Genomic DNA, 17,273 nt, shown 5'->3' with positions numbered 1-17,273 from the left:
CTGCGGGTACAAACACAAGCTGGTGAAATATTTATCTATCTCTGGGAGGCAGTTGTTTCCCCCTGCGTTGCTCATTAAGCCGGGGTTAATTGTCTCTCTGGCTGGAGAAGAAGGGGCTTTTGTGTGTGCGCTTGAATCGCACCGAGACGAAGAGAGCGAGAAACTGCCGTGCTTTGCAAAATGCTCTGATGCTCACCAACTCCCTCAAAACTCCGTTTGTCTCTCGTCTTTCCTACTTGTGTGGCCGCTCACTGTTGTTCTGATCTGCGGTGCATTTGCATCTAGTTCGGCCGCTTACTGCTGTCGCCAGAAAATAGTCAAAGAAAAATGCGTCTCAAAAGTTTGGGCCAAATGTATGCCAGATTTACAAATGTGCATAAATAAGTGGGAATAAGTTATGGCGTTCACATATGGCTCTTCTTATCTACAAACACGCTTGAATTTCATGAATTTAAAGCAATTTTACAAATACATGCATCTTAAAATAGGAGCTCATATTGTTCATATTTACTTCCAAATTCAACTTTAAGTCCCTTAAAGTGATTAAACTCCTTCCCAGTCATCAAAATGACACATTTAGGAGTTTTATTTCTGCACCTTTACTCTCAGCAGTTCTGCCTCGCTCACGATTCATCTTCAAGCAAAACAAAACACAAAATGGACATGTTGAAAAGTCATTAAGTTTTGATGATAAATTTATATAATGATGAGCACTGGTGAAGTTTTGTAGCCTTTACAGATTATTGTCTCGCCGGACACGTGTCGATTGGGGTGCGTGCAGAGTTTTGGGATCTTTTTCACATCTTCCAATCCACAAAGGCAGCTCAGTTGCCCGGCAACCAGCAGATGCAATGTCATTATTTTCACAGCGCAAGTAAAAGGACAGATTAGACAAATTAGTGAGCGTGAGAGGTTCCAGTTGGCAGATTTAGTTGCCTCTGTTTCCAGTGTTTGTGCTAAGCAAAGGTACCCACCTGCAGGTTGTAGCTAAAAGATTTTACCCTCCAGATACAATCGTGGTGTCGATCATCCCGTCGAACTCTCAGCAGGAAAGAGAATAAGTGGATTTCAACTTTTCTTTCAAGTATTGGTGGGAAAAATGGACGATAATCTATTAAACACCTGTATGTTTTAAAAAGTAAAAGACGCAATGAGCAGCCCTTTTTAATAACAGTAATGAGAAAAATGCACCAGTAATCAGTGAGATGTTTTTTCTGTTGCATTGTTTTTGCTTTCAATGACATCATGCGATTTTTGTACCACAGCGGTGCAGATTGCATTTGAACCGAAATCACACTCGCTACTCGGAGAAGCTTTTCTTTATCGTCACCCAGTTTTAAAATGTTATTTTTTTATAGCTCTCCCTGATTTGGGCTAAACAGAAAGTGTATATTCTACTCTGAACGTTCCTTCCTCTTATTATTTCCATCTGTGTTTCTCGCATATATATATTTTATATTTCTGTCTCTTTTTTTTTCATGTTCTTTCCCAGTTATATATATATATATATATATATATATACATATATATATTTAATATATAAATATTATATTGTTATTTTTGTTATGTATCTTTTTTTTGCCAAAAAATAGAGATGTGTGAGAGAAACAACAATGAGACAGCACAGATGAAAAGAGGAAAACAAAAATCTGTTTAATACAAGGACATAATATCTCTTATACTCTTCAGCTTCCGTCTTCCTGCTCATCACAATCCATATTCATTTTCATTTCTCCGTCTCCCTGCTCTTATCTGTGATGAACAAAGAGTTGCTGGAGGAACTGCCGGTGAGAAAGAAAGTGAAAGAACAAAGTGTGTGAGGGAGAGATGACTAGAGGATTTTCTGAGCATCAATATTTCACTGGACGGTACCTTGGATGAATAATTCAGAGTCACACCGTGTCCCGCTTCGCGAGACTCTTGACTTGGTCACACACACACACACACACACACACACACACACACACACACACACACACACACACACACACACACACACACACACACACACACACACACACACACACACACACACACACACACACACACACACTTTTATTTATTGAATGGAAGTAGCCTTACAAAAATCTCCTCAAATCTACTCCAGCTGGTGTCCCCTCTTTCTTTAATCCCCCTCCACTCATTCTGAAGAGTATTTATGATTTTTTTTTTTCCTCACAAAGCTCAGAAACTGTCCCTTTTCCCCCACCGGACTCTGCATTGGAGCTATTTATATAAGAGGAAGATAAATTACTCCCTTCTGAAAGACCCAACTGTGCGCTCGCTCACACATAAGCATGGCTCCGGCCCTGACAAGAACGCACAGGTTTTTCTGTTATGTAAGCGATGCTGACGCTCCCTCAGGTAGCCTGAATAAGCAGACCTATTTAGCCTCACCGCAGCTAATGGTGAGGCCCTGTTGGAGCAGATCTGGTGTTCCTCTGTTGTTTCGGTTACTCGCACTCACACAGCTTCCCCAGAGTGGATTTTGACATGTGTCACGAGATGTGACATCATATTTGGTCAAATATGGGTCACCCATTGGTTTGTGAACAGCCATTATGAGGCCTTGAGTTCGTATTTCATGAGAGAAGTTGAATGGGAGTCTAGTGGCCTCGGTGGTATTGCAGCTTAACGCACTCTCAGTGGCCTCATTTTTCAGACCTAGAAACTACACCCGCTTTTATATACAGTCAATGACCAAATCACAACATAAGTAATCTCGGGCCAACTTTGTAAAGTCACATTTTACGGTACAAACCGACGGTTCAACAGTTCCTACGTGAGCTTCAGTGGGAAGGAAAAACTTTCTTTTAACAGGAAGATGGAACCAGACTCAGAGGTGGGTGGCCATCCGCCTCGACCGGGCGGGGTGAGGGGAGAGCAGAGAGATAAAAGTGCAGCAGAGAGAAACAACAAACAATATGGTCACACACAAAACGCACACAGTCCACATGCCCAGCAACACAAATATATTCACATACTATAGCATCTATGCACTTTCACTGGCTCACCCATAAATCAGTGGTCCTACAGTGATGGTGTTGATACCAGCCATCTGCTCTGAGGATATAGGCACTGTGTCACACTCTGTGTATTCCCATAAGAGAGAACAATCCTTTATGTAGTTGTTGTAATGATAAATGTGCAACATTTCACTGTTTGCAGCATCTTTACGTCTTTAATCTGCATGTTTTCCTTTTCAGTGCACACTTCTCTGTTTGTGTACCTTCTGTCGTTTACTTTCCTCCCATGTGCAGCCTTTCTCTTTTTTTTTTTTTTTTCTCTCTGTCCCGAATAATACAAAAAAACTTACTGTCCTCACTCTCCTACAACCTCATAAATATGCATGCCGTCCAGTCTGGTGTCGTCACCGTCCTCCCGTGCAAATGATTCCAACATAGTATTTTTCTGGCCTTTTTTTTTTCTCCTCATAGTAAAATCCAGTCTCGCTCTGAAACTAACATCATTTTCACACTTTCTGTCCCCACATCTGCCTCCATCTCCCTCCATCAAGCCAGTCGACTCTTTTAAACATTTATCTTGCACCGGCTCTGTTCTCCATACATTACATTTCTCTGCTAATCCTTTTTTTATAACCAGTTGGAGCTCGGGAGTGTTTTTCCTCGTCTCATTCTCTGTTTCGTCGCAGAGTTTCATCACTCGTCTGTTGCCGTTGTTTATTGTGGGATTCAGTCTTGTTGTTCTTCGACTCTACTTGTTCTCTCCCTCGTCTGTTTCGGCCTGTTTGTTTGGCTGTTTACTCCTCGATATATACATAAATGTGTGTGCAGCAGCCATCTGAGTATTACCTCTTTGTTTGAGCTGTCAGCGCTTTGGCAGCCGGCAGCCATCTTTCCTTCCATTGAGAGGCAATTACATTTTAACCAAGCGTCTCGTTCCCTCCTCCGGTGTCTGCTGTGTGTTCGTGTTTCATCTCTCCAACCGATCGAACCGATTCCACCTTTATCTTATCTGTCTTTTTCCATCCAGTCACACTTCTCGTCTTAATCCCTCAAAAAAGAAAAGAAAAAAAACAATCCAGATTTGATCTATAATGAATCATCTGTACAAAAAGAGTGTGTTACAACCTTTTGATGTTGTGATTTCTCAGGCACTAATTTAGTGTTTAAAACTAAGGCTGTACTGCTGGCGTCATTGTTTGACCTTGAAAAGTTCTTTGCTCAGACATGAGATGAAAACGGGCTTTTAGTTCTAAAAACTACAACTAAACGGTTAATTTGACCGTCAGCAGTTGGAGCGACATCGTGGTGAAGTCAGGTTAAAGTTGCAGCTGGCGTTGTATCATAACGGTCTGTGGTCTGATCATAATCATCACAACGCTGGCATGTCATATTGGTGCCTTATCATCAGGCGTTATCTACAAAGGATGTCGGATATCATGTAAAACAACGATTTATCATGTTTGGCCTGCGTGTTTCTATTTATGAACCACGTGTAAATATAGAATGAACTACTTCATGCCGTGTTCACTCTCAGGTCACATTCAGCCTCCAAGGCAAAATGTAATTACACAGTGTAGCTCTAATGTTCAAGTAAACATCACACAGATTCATCATGATGCTGCATACGTAAACACTGTTTGGCGTTATGTAAAGCAGCCGTAGCATGCACGTGTTTTCTTGCATTCATTTACAAGTATTTTTTTTGATGGCATGCATTGTAAAAATAATTTCCTTTCCTTATTCTCGGGGATAGTCGGAGGGTTCGTAAAGAACGCGCGTGAGGAGAGAAACCGTGACTCCACACGGTGAATTATTGATGACTGTGTGTTTTCAAACAGAAAATGAAAAAGGTTTTATTGTTGGATCTGACCCGTGTTATTTCATTCATTCATTGTTTCACACTGGTGTGCCCAGGCGTTGGGCTGCCAGCAGGAGTCCAGCAGAGAGTTACCTGAATTAAGGGAGAAAATCAATCCGAGCTTCAAGTCGATTAGCAGGACTGAAGAAGCAAATGGTGTGACAATAATGAGAGTTATTTTTAGAAAGGGAAAGAAAGGAAAGGAGTTAACGGCACTGTGAAGTGAAGTCCACCAAACTCTCCAACCGCAGGTCAGCTGCAAAAACTATTCATGCTGTATTTGTGGAAGCATCTTTAATATTCATTTATGCAGTTTTAAAATCGTATCAACCAGAAGACCATGAGATACAGATTTTTTTTTTTTTTTTTTTTTTTTTTTTTAGATCCCCCAGTTTTGTTTGCCCCATTCGGTCAAAGTAGACTCTTCTTTTGTCTTTTAGAGTCCAAAATCCCACCACTTGTCCCTTTTATTTAGCTTATTCACAATTTTTTCAACGTAAATCAATCCATTACTAAAACGTACGACATCAAACAAACAAACAAAACGGACGACTCAAAACAATTTAAAACAGACGGTGTTATTATGATTATAAAATAGTGTATAATTTGAAGATGACAGTTCTTGTACCATTTGACGTGGTTCTGTCTGCCGGCGCTTCACCAACACGCTTCGTGTGAGTGATGGTTGCAGTGGAGGAAGTCCAAACACAGGAAGTAGCGCCAACCCCCTGCAGCAACACAAATGGAGTGGGCCATTTTTTGGTGTACGTACCCCACACACACACACACACACACACACACACACACACACACACACACACACACACACACACACTGCAGTATATCGATGGTACAGCATGACAATCTGTGAGGAAAAAAAAGAAGAGGAAAACTTTAAAATATTGTGAAATATGTAAATGAGCTTCCCTTTAAAGTTGATGAAGGGTTTGTGTGATTAATGAACTGTGTGTGTGTGTGTGTGTGTGTGTGTGTGTGTGTGTGTGTGTGTGTGTCCTACAAGCCAGACATCTGTTGCTGCCACCTCGTCTGTTGCAGTCAGCTTGTCCGCCTGACAGAGCACTTGGCCTTCTTTTCTGAACACACACACACACACACACACACACACACACACACACACACACACACACACACACACACACACACACACACACACACACACACACACACACACACACACACACACACACACACACACTCACAGAGCAGCTAGCTTCATAAAAAAGAAAAACATACTACTCTACGAAAGCTTCAACCTAACGATTTGATGCATGTCGTCTTTTATTTAGCTGGAAGGAGAACAATGTCTTGTTCTGATGTGTCATTATCTTTGCTGATATTGTCCAGTTTGAACGTGCACACGCTGCGACTGATTGACTGGATGTGCCTTTGATGTTTCATCCCAGTGAGACGATGCTTCAATGGGAAATGTCAACTTTAAACCGAGATTAAACAGAATCACTCAGGAAAGCTTCTGGTGTGTGTTGGCGTGTGTGTGTGTGTGCGCGTGTTAATATTATACCATTAAATTTAGCATGGTCTCCTGGGCAACCATCATAAAGCTGCCAGTCTGTCAGACTTATTCCGTCGTAGTTTCAGGGTCTGATTCAGTCGCTGCACGACTTCTGCCACGATTTACTCGTCGCAGAGAAATGTTTTCAGTTTTTAAATGTGTATGTCAAGTCGCGCAGGCCGGCGTGTCCGATGGTCCAGAAGCAGTGAGAGTTTCGAACGCGTCTGATTTTTAAAAAAAAAATTTTTATCAGTAATGCAGCAGTGAAGGGGATGACGGGTGGAATCAATCTCGTCCTCCAACTCCCTCCGGAAGAGAAAAGCTCGCTCCCAAAATGTCAAACTATTTCTTGGTGATCAGTATCAGATTCATTATTATTTGAGAGATGATCTGTCACATTTTCCAAAGAAACATCCCTCTGTAAGCTCCCTGGATTTGTACACGATGTCCTCTTCTTCATTCTTCCTCCTGTCCAGATATCCTACAACCGCGTCAGGTCTGTTTAAAGCGACCGTTTCTCTTTCTTTGTCTCGTATCCAGTGGTGGGACGTGGAGCGAGGCGAAGCCCTGCAGACCTTCCACCCAACGGGAAGCGCTTTGAAGAAGATCCACGTGTCGTCCGACTTCTCCACCTTCGTCACCATCGACAACATCGGCATCCTCTACCTCCTCCGCAGGGTGGCGTGACGACAGCGCTGGCCGAAAGAGGACGCTTGCAACGAGGCTGAACTGGAAGCTTTTGCATCCCAGAACGACGACGTATTTCTCAGATACACGGTTTACATATTTTGACTGCAATGTGCTTTACTGCGTTTAGGGTTGAAGTAGACCATTACACACCTGGAGTTCAAATGACCCCGCTGACTCGACAGTTTACAATCATTTATATATACAAAAAAAACCCGTCTCCGGCGACAATCAAATGCTGAGAGTGTCGACGCACCACGCAAGCGTCCCGCTTCAATCGTCCTCTTTTACACAGTAAAGTAAAGAATATAAATAAATTCAAATATCTTATAAAAAAAAAACAACAACAAAAAAAACGAAGACATTTATGTGATCAGGATCGACGAGCACGCTTTCAATCATCGCTAATTAAGAGATGAGGATCAACAGGCTGAAAACATGCGATCCTCGCAGCGGATCAAATGTGAATAATAAATGTTAATCCATATTTTATTAGGGCTGAACATTACTGCATGAGAGGTGAGAGACGTTCCACTCCGCTGTATGTGATCAATATAAGCTACCCTGCACGTCTGCTGAGCCGTTTAGAAGTCACGAGGTGCGTTTGACTCGTCTGTGCTGTGGTGCCTTCTGAACTCTTGACTTTCTCCATGTTTGATGGTAAATCTCCCGTCTGGTCTGAAGCTCGCCTTCAGCAGCGACGCTTCCAAAGCTTTTTCTTTGCTCTGCAGCCTCGTAGTCTGAGTGGGAATGCTGCGGGGTTTTGTGTACGGTACTGCGTATAGTTATACCTTCTCAATCCACCAGCAGAAAATGGACATTTTGGTGCACTTTGATGAGCATTAAAAATGGATACCAAGATTAAATAATTTAAACGTTAAAAATTGCATCCAGATTTTTCTCCAAAAGCATGGGAAGCTATTTGTATTTCTGAACTATTTGTACTTTCAAGTTTCCACTTGCTGATGCTATGAAAATCCCTTTTGGTGCATTTGGTGCAATTGCTTTTTTGAAAAACTTTATACCGATCCATTTCAACTCTACATACCACTTTTTACACCCATTTTTACCTGAACGTTGTCTTACTACTGAGCCATTTCCTGTTCTCAGCACTTTTGAAAAAGGATTTACAATCTTTGGGGAAGCTTTGACTTTGTTCAGACTGTTTTAAAACGGCTCTGTACTTTGAGTGTATGTGACAGAAAGTCCCTTCACATGCTGTTATCTGTCAAACCTATTCACAGTGATATAGATTCCAGGTCTAGTAAGAGTTGTTTGCACAAAAATGCAGTAAATGAATAAAAGTAAAGCTGCATTTCAACATTTCTGAACACTGCTGATGTCTGTTTTTTTTAGTTTTTTTTTTAACACTGTACTCTTCCCGATTGGTGCTTTAAAATTCAATCAACAGATTTCCTTCCCTTGTGGAAGTCCCTGGAGAACGTATTGATATCTGCTCAGGATGTATTGATACTGTTATGCGGTGTGCTGCAATGTGAGTGTAATTTATAGAAGATAAACAAACGCTGCAATGTTGTCGTGTCTTGACTGTGTTGCCTGTAAAGTTTTGACTTTACAGTGGTTCTTTCCTTCTTGGTGATAATCCTGTCAGTTTATGAATATATCAGAGATATTTGCAGACGTCCTCCCTCCTTCTCACCCATCCTGAAAGTAGATATTCACAGCCAGAATAAGGAGAGAATATCGTAGGTGTTGTCAGGATAGATTACTTGCATGAGAGTATGGCTTAATAACTTGTTTAACAGGATTCAGAGAATGTATTTGTTTTTTTCCCGTCTTTTTGCACTTAAGGCAAAGAACAGTATAAAAGTTAAAAATGAGATGACCTGATATGTCATGCAGAAAATACTGTGAGGTTAAACTGTTTTTATTTTGCCTTCTAGAGTACGACAGCTGTGAGAAGTTATATAAAATGAAAACCATATACATAGGATATATGTAAATCTACAGAATGTTAAATTTTTAGGTTGAAGGAAATGTTTATCAACCTAATGCAGATTTTACATGATACATGTCTTTAAAAATAAAAATAAAGGAGGCCTACACGTCTTTCTCAGTGTTCAAATGATCAACATCCTCTCTTGTGGTTTTATTACCACAATATCTATCACACCTTACACCTCATATAATTTTTGTAGTTGTAGTAAAAAAAAAAAAAAAAAAAAAAGAAGGCAAGTAATGTTCTTTTGGTGTAATTGTTGAATTAACTTTTAAAGAACCTCACTGGTTATGTCAGTGAGTGAATTTGTGCATGAAGAAGCTGAGATGATATCATTATAAAACATTTGAAAACAAATGCAGAAAGTGCGTTTTGTACCGTTTGAGCTCCTCTTTTCAAGAAAAACATGAAATACCAGAAGGTATGTTGAAGCTATATAAACTGTCCTTTAGTGGGTGATGTAAATGCTTCCAGGTTTCTTGTTGCTGGTCTCATCTGGTGTTGACCGCTCTACCAAGTTCAGATAATCAGCTGTGATCTCGTTGCCTTCCAAAGTTGAAATAAAACATCCGATACCTCCGTAAAGCCTTAAAAGTGGGATTAGGTTTAAGCTATTTGAGTCGAATCTGCAAAATTTTGTCCGGCTTTGTGCGCTTTTAAAGAACCTCATTATCCCTCCGAGTTTATATTCTTGTAATAACATCTCTAATTAGTTTTTTTTTTTTTTTTTTTCAAATTGTAAACTGGGACGATATTGAATCCTGTGACTTTCTTTTTTTTTTTTCCCTCTCATTTTTTGAATGCATCTTCTTTACCACGTGCATTTAAGAGTCTCCACAGGAAACGGTGTGAAGTTTTTAAAGTCTGGTTGAAATGCGAGCTAACCTCATTTATCCTCCTCTCTCTCTTGCTTAATTAATCTTTGTCTGCTGCTGAAGTAATTACAGCTATCTGGCTGTCTTGAGTGTCTCCACACTGCTGACACCACTTTCCCCCTCTCGGTTACAGCAGGCCCAGGGTTTCCTCTCCGCAGCCTCTGATGTCTGTCACGCTGCAAGTGCTAATTCACTGTGGCATGACCGGGACTTTAAAAAACAGAGGGTGAGGCTTTTTTTGTCCTTCTCCTGAATTTTGTTTGCCTTTTTAATGTCTAAAAAATGAATTCAGCTCTGGCACCCGCGAGTGCGATCAAAAATGTTTACACGCTCTCTGAAGTGTCTCGCTGTGTTCCTTGTGTCCCTTTGTGGCTTCAGATTTATTTGGATTTTAATGGATTTAGAAATGAGGGCGGACAAAGGACACCGAGCCCTTGTTGATTGTAAAAAAATGGACCGTTGTTTTGACGAAACGAGCGCCAAGAAAATGCAAAGAGTCCACAGCGAGAGAGCAAAAAAAACCAAAAAAAAATCGGGGATTGGTTTTGAATATCTGGAGTGTAAATTGTGCCCCGAATAACAGCATCTCCTCCGAAAAGTTCATTTAATATGTAAAGTTCAGAGGCCTACACGGCCAATTAGCCTGCTTTAGCAGCAGCGACTGTTTGGAGGCGCAGGCTGATATTTAAAGCGTTCCAGTTTCCCGGTGAGAGGTCTGCAGTCGCACGTGGACTCCCAGGAGCTTTAAAAAAAAAAAGGTCCCGTTTCAAACGAAATAAAGCTCCCCTCCGGCTTTCCGTCTGCTGTCTAAGACTTTCATTTTGGTTTTCTTCCTCTCTCTGTTCTCTTTCGTATTGCCCTCCCCCCCCCTTTCCTCTCATTAATTTTTCACTGCTATTTTTCAAGCTCGTGGCCATGCAGCGTGTAATTGTGCATGCAGTTTTTCAGGTTGGCAGCCAAACACGGCGACACACACACACACACGCGTGCACACTTTGGAAAAGTGGGCAACGGGGAGCCCGAATACAGTCGCACACGTACGTCCTCGGAGGAAGGAGGTGCGAGGCACGTCTGAGCGTCAGCTCGTGGGAGTTCACTACATGTGCGAGATTGAAATGAATGTGGCCAAAAAAAACTGTTTTAGAAACTGATTACGTCTCACTGCTCGAATAAATTGGATGTTCTATTAATTCACTTATTGACTAATTGTTTTTCGGGTCGCATTCATAACATGTGGGCTACTTTTCAATTTTATGCATAAACAAAACATTAAAATCTGTTCAAATGTGGGGAGATATTTATAAGTAGTGAGAATTTAAATGGGGGAAGTTTAAAAAAAAAATCACAAGCTTCAGCTCAACTGTGTGTGTGTGTGTGTGTGTGTGTGTGTGTGTGTGTGTGTGTGTGTGTGTGTGTGATGCCTGCCAACAATAGCAGCTCCACTGATTGCACGGCTCTCTCAGATGCCAGCCCTCGTGCTCAACTTACCGCACAGACACACTCGGGTGTCGTCCCTCTGCTCTCTGACCATTGGATCTCCGGCACCCCTCGAGTACCGGGTCGCCACGGTAGCGTTCCCCTGGGGTTTTTTTTGACCCTGTTTTGCTGTTGCACGCTCACCACGTGTGTTGTGTGTGTGTGTGTGTGTGTGTGTGTGTGTGTGCGCTCTGTTTTTACTGACCTTGGCCAAACATTGGTTCCTGTTCCTGTCAGCTGCTGGCTCAGCTGCGCGCCACCTTTATTGCTTTCCCTCCTCAAGCCAGAGGGCTTAAAGCCAGAACTCGTTCCGCGTTGGGTCGCTTCCCGTATCTCCTCGACTGCTCCACCTTCCCTCGCCCATCTGCCCAGATGGTTTGGTCTAATTGAGGGAAACACAGACGTGGCTACGTAACGAGTAGACAGAGAAACGGCAATTTTTGTTGTTGCAGTTATTGTTATGAAAACCGGCCAGAGATTGAGGAGTGGAGCGGAGATTGAAATGGAACGAGGCCCAGAAAGAGCAGATGCTGTGGTCACTCATGCCTCACCTCGACCAGCGGCACCCGCACTGACCCGCCACGGGGAAAAGAGGGCGACGAGGCGGGGGTGATGGCTCACCTTTTCTTCATCAGGAGGGCGTCGATGAAATGACAGAGATCTACTCTGTCGTAGCATCAAAATATATTTAGTGTAAATTCAGGTTCCTGTATTGTCCTTTTTTAAAATGTTTCTCAAAGGTGCGGTAATTCTAAACTTGAGTTACTTTACCTGTTGTGAGAATTGAATTAAGACTGTAATTAACAGATTTTTTTCTTTTAGTTTCATTGTCTTCTTTCATAATCTACGTGAACATTCACACTTTTGAGTAAATCTGATAGGTGTCAGTGAAGGCACTAAACTACGAGTACTACAGGTAACACTTCACATGTCGGGCGTTATAGAAGACGATTGCTCCTCTGCAAATGTCTTTTACTGAATCTATCTGCAAACATTTTGATAATTGATTAATTGTTCAAATTTTTTTTTTCAAGCAGCCTCGCCTCAGTTATAGCTTCCAGACTGTGAGAACTGCTGATTTTCTTTATGTCACTTGAAAGTAAAATGATTATAATATCGTGATATTAGTTAGAGCCACAACACCCCCCCCACCCCTGTTCCTAACACGACCGCCGCGCTCAGGCAAAAGAAGTGCTTTCTGTTCTCACTCCCAGCGAAGCCAGCAGTTTGCTGCGAGTGTCGTAAGCAGACATTTAGGTTCCTCTTACCCCGAGAAAAAGCTCCGTCGTGTTGCTGAAAGGCACTTCAACCCGCCTGGTGGTGATGTGTTTATTCATACCGGCCATTTGCTTGATACGTTATACAACGTCCGTTTGAGGTAGACAATCAAACCATCTTGGGTGGGTGGGTGGTATGGTGGAGGTGGGGGCGGGGGGGGGGGGGGCATTCAAACCTTCACATGAGCAGCTTTTAGGATGACATAAGGTGCTGCTCCCAACAGATAAACCCCTCACTCTCTCTCTCTCTCTCTCTCTCTCTCACTCACTCACACACACATGCCGCGTTTTAGGGTTTAATCAGGTTTTGTAAACGTGAGCGGGATTCAGGGCAGCGAGGAAAGTGCAAGCCACCTAAAGTTCAGCGGCAGTTTTTAAAAGCCTCTTAAGGCGGAGTGGAGCGGCAGTCTGGATGGGGACATGCATATGGTGCACTGATCAGATTATAAAGTCCCAAGATGCAGTTCCTAATGTTTTTAGAACATGCATGTCGTCTTAGGGAGAGCGGGATAAAACGGCACTTAAAAAAATGCAAACCGCGACGTCAATTCTGAGCTCTTTTTAAATTCCTCATCAGAGTTATGTAAAGAGCTGTCGTGGGACAGTTGGAGACATCTCGTGTCGAGAAGAAAATAAAATGCTTCAACTGTTGCAGTTCCTGTGAGGAAAACAACAAAGATGAACAATTTCATTTCAAAATGCAATTTGTGCATTAAAAAATAAAAAAAATAAAAAAAATTGGTAATTAAATTAACAATTTATTCATAGAGTTATTTAACATGGACGGTGCACATTAATGGACATTGCGGTCGGCAATAAGATATTTTTGATCTAATTCCTGGACAAAAATGTTAAAGCCAGGAAAGTATAAGGAAAAGCAATTAATAAAATAGTTGATAAGCATGCAGGACATTCATGAAAAGGGAATAACAATGAAAAAAAATATAATGTATGTAATTATTTTGCTATATTGTCAAGTAGGGATTAAAATATGCAAAACAAACAAATGCAACATGCAGGATGTAGAAAAAAATGACATTGGAAATACGAATGCCAATACTGAAGGCTCTAAACAGGAAAACATTGTGCTTCATTATCAAGAACTGCAAAAATCAAATCACCGATCACAAGAAAAGCAATTCTACACTAAAATATATGGATGTGGGCACCTAAGGACGATACCGAAGTGATACTGAGGTGTGGTGATGAGTTTACATCGAACCACTCTTTCAAACAAGGCGTGTCCGCGTTTCTAACATGAGGGATGAGTTGTGTAGCATTAACAGAAAACCTGCTGGCCTTGGCAGACACATTTTAAATTGACGTAATCCGTCATTTAACAAGGAGTCAGTCTGTACAAATTGTGGATTTTTCGTTGCGGAACAGAACCTCGCGGTGCGCTTATTGTCGTGGGACATTTTAATTCTAATTATTTAGAAAGCACCAATCAGCGGAGCCAAGCTTCTGTTCGCGGTGCCTGAAGAGACTTGTGTTGGAGTGACTCCACTGACTGTGGGCACACTGGCACGCTTTCTATGAGATGGAGCAACACAATGTAGTTTCCACAAAACTGACATTTAAAAAAAAAAAACATTTTTTTTTTTTTTACTTGGGACTTTTCGATATGAAACACTGACTCCCATCACGGCGAACTTTCTGTGGAGCTGGTTTGGTCTCTTGGCGGTGTTGTCGACCAGAGTCTTGTTTATCTGGGTTACAGTTTGAAGAGAGCTGCTGTCTGAGGCTCTGTTTGGCTGCGCTGCACTTCTTTCGTCCCTCCATCCTCAGTTTTATCCCGTTATGGGCCTCGCTGCACCTCATAACCGTGCACACAGTGTTGGGGCTATTTAATCGATTCACGTCTTGTTTACTGTACTTATTGAGTGACCTTTTACATTATTCGTTTGTAATACACATGAGCTCAAAGCACTGAACTGGAAGATGTTCGATGTAAAATCGCTCGTAACTAGTGTTTTGTCTTGTTTGAAGTTGTTTTTTTTTTTTTAGATTCTTCAAGTTCTTCTATTTAAAATGATTGTCTGAACAAAAACAAATGTACAAGGCCTTTACCTTATCATATCCGTAATAACGTTAAGATTTAACCCAACAAATGCCTGACTAGAAAATAAGACCCATGATGTACTGGACTCACAGTAATGTGTCTTCATATCCATCTCTTAATTACATCAAATAGTGGAACCAAAAGTAAAGCAGGTACTAAAATCCGCCATGCAGCAGATAATTCGACTAGCAGGCAGTGAGATGCATCAGAATACAAATTGTTTGTCAATAACCCCAAATAAATCATTTAAATTATTCATGCCATGAAGCAGGCTTCTGGTCTCTGCTCGCTTTCACGTTGACCAAGAAACAAAGAGATTGATTTTAAACGGGGTTTTGTAAGGAAACTACTGTCATATTTAGGTGCGCCGGGGCTCTCGCACCATTTAGCATTAAACATCGGTTGTCCCGAGCAATTTGCTGCTGCTGCTGCTGCTGCTGAGGAGCTCGAATGAAGGCAGACAGATCTGGAGCAGGGTGACTAGAGCAGGCTGATGAGCTGTGTGGGCTCATAGCCTCAGGAAGTCTCTGCGTCTGTTCAGTTTATCTGCTAATCTGTAATGTGCTTTTCTATAAAAAAAAAAAAAAAACTAAAAAAAACACACAAAAAACCACTTGTTCACTCATTAGTAGCACCTTTAAAAAAAAAAAGAAAAAAAAAAGAAAGAACTAGACCTCATACGTTGCCTTAGAGGATTTAGACAGAATGAAAGTCAGTGATGGTTTTTCACTCTGTTAGTATTCCTGTCGTGAAATTTAACCAACAGATGGTTTAATTTCATTTAATCACTCCGTTCAGAGGAGATCCTTTGCTGCCTGTTCAAGCACGCCTGCATAAGAAAGATGCTATTTTAATGGAGCCTTTTTTTTTCTTATCTGTCACTGAGCCTGAATATACAGTAGGCCCTGCTGTGGGCAGTTTACTATGGTTTGCAATAGATATAGATATAGATATAAATATATTGCGATAGAGATATATATATATATATATATATATATAGCGCAGGGGTTTCAGACCCGCCGCTCGAGACCTAAGGGAAGCTGCGTAACGTTCAGGTGGTTGCGATTTGTAACCTCGCCACTTGATGTCAAAATGATGAGAAATGCACTAATACAACTACCTCCGATACCGCTACCATCTTATGAACACTTTAACAGAAATGTATTTACCAAGATGTAACGTGACAGATTGGTGACTTTTTTTGTTGTTTTTGTGGCGGCCAGCTATTTTTCCCTACATCCTGTCTTTATGCTAAGCTACGCTAATTTCCCTCCTGGCTTGAGCTTCGTACTTACCTACGTTGGTCTTGAAACAACAATGTGGTGCCGTCGCTTCCTGTAATCACTCCTTCTAGTCCAGTCTGGCCGTCAGAGGACTCCTGTCTGACGGACTCGCCGTGAAAGCGAAGGGAGGAAAATCCTTCGTTTTGGGCAGAAACGTATTTCAAGATGATCCAACGCTGGGTAATTGCGTAGAACGACTAGTTCTTCTCTATTGCCGCTCTACTTTGTGATTAAGGGCAAAAAAAAAAAAAACTCAGTTTCTTGTATAAAGATGTTTTCAAGGCAGCGTAGGCTTCATCTCTACTTCCCTCGGTAATGACACCCCTTTTCTTTTTCTTTTTTAATTCTACAGTTCGTGCGAGACAAGTTTCCGGCCGCTGCTTTGCTGTTTCTTGTGCACACCAAAAGGTGACATAAGCAGCTTTCAGTGACGGCCCGGCGTCACCGCTGTCGCGCCGGTCGACTGCTGCGAGACGCCTCGCTCCGGGAGGCTCACCGCGTCACGTCAGCTTTAGGTGTTTTTGGGAGCAGACGTCGAGCTCGGCTCGGTGACGCCGGCCGGGGCGTCAAGCGAGAGCCTGTCGGCTCTCATCGCAGTCGCGCCGGTTGCAGCTTGCGCGTTCACCGAGGGGAGATCTCCCAACGTACTTTTGAACACCACCGACCTCACGCGAAACCTTCCAGCGCCGCATCCGGCTGCGCAAAAACGTAGCAAACCGTCGTTATGTAAAAATTCTCCCTCTGAGCCTTTTGCAGTTGCTGTCAGATCTCGTTTTGCCGCAGCACTTAACCTACATGCTTATCCTCTGCCCATTTGGCACTCAAAGCAGATTCCAGCAAACGCAAACAGATTTAAATTCTGTTTGATGCCGGCTTTCTATCACCGAATGCAAAGATGTACCGAGTGCAAACTGACCGCCGCCGACGTCCATTTTCCAATCCGTGTTGACCAATTGCCCTCGTGTGGACAGAAGGGATGGGTGGGGGTTGGGTGGTTGGTGGTGAGGGATAGGTGGTGGGGGGTGATGGGTGTAGTTGCTGGTTAGGTGTGTTTGCTTCAGGCGATAAACCTGATTTTGTTGTATTTCCTGTCAGTGTTGAAGACCTAGTTGAGGGATACCATGTTTGTTTCATGCTGGACTCGTACCTTTCGCCTATAGACTGTTTAGGAGGGTATTATTTATAAACCAGAGGAAGCACTCGTCTCTCCTGTCAAACGTATGCAGCTTTTAATACCACCGTTACTTATCGACAGTGTACGGCATCAAAGTTTCGGTGCACAGCGATGGAAAATGCGT

The 17,273-nt window shown here is 42.2% G+C and overlaps 1 protein-coding gene and 1 long non-coding RNA gene across 5 annotated transcripts in view; one reads left to right on the top strand and one right to left on the bottom strand.

Annotated features, from left to right (window-relative positions):
• apaf1 (apoptotic peptidase activating factor 1) overlaps positions 1-9,053 on the top strand; it is a 43,195-nt gene extending 34,142 nt beyond the window's left edge. For 2 of the 3 annotated variants that reach the window (XM_069715759.1, XM_069715761.1), the window contains one exon: positions 6,896-9,053. In XM_069715759.1, coding sequence (XP_069571860.1) covers positions 6,896-7,042 — 147 coding nt within the window. In that variant the 3' untranslated portion in view covers positions 7,043-9,053. Of the gene's footprint in view, positions 1-5,515; positions 5,755-6,895 lie in introns of those variants that run through there. The other variant, XM_069715760.1, reaches the window with a different exon arrangement.
• LOC138631047 (uncharacterized) lies at positions 1,658-11,872 on the bottom strand. 2 transcript variants are annotated; one of them, XR_011311693.1, is made up of 4 exons: positions 11,559-11,872; positions 5,453-5,552; positions 3,813-4,014; positions 1,658-1,781 (listed from the first exon to the last, which is right to left on the bottom strand). It is a non-coding gene; the product is annotated as an uncharacterized lncRNA (long non-coding RNA). The 2 variants fall into 2 exon arrangements; XR_011311694.1 differs by lacking the exon at positions 11,559-11,872 and adding an exon at positions 11,366-11,454.
• Positions 11,873-17,273: the final 5,401 nt, after the last annotated feature.

Source organism: Brachyistius frenatus, unplaced genomic scaffold (genome assembly GCF_029030835.1).
Source record: "Brachyistius frenatus isolate BFR_SWC_R1_liver_20210118 unplaced genomic scaffold, ASM2903083v1 Contig_148, whole genome shotgun sequence".
NCBI lineage: Eukaryota > Metazoa > Chordata > Actinopteri > Embiotocidae > Brachyistius > Brachyistius frenatus.
Note: the sequence above shows the minus strand (reverse complement) of the source record. Positions and strands in the feature narration are given on the sequence as shown.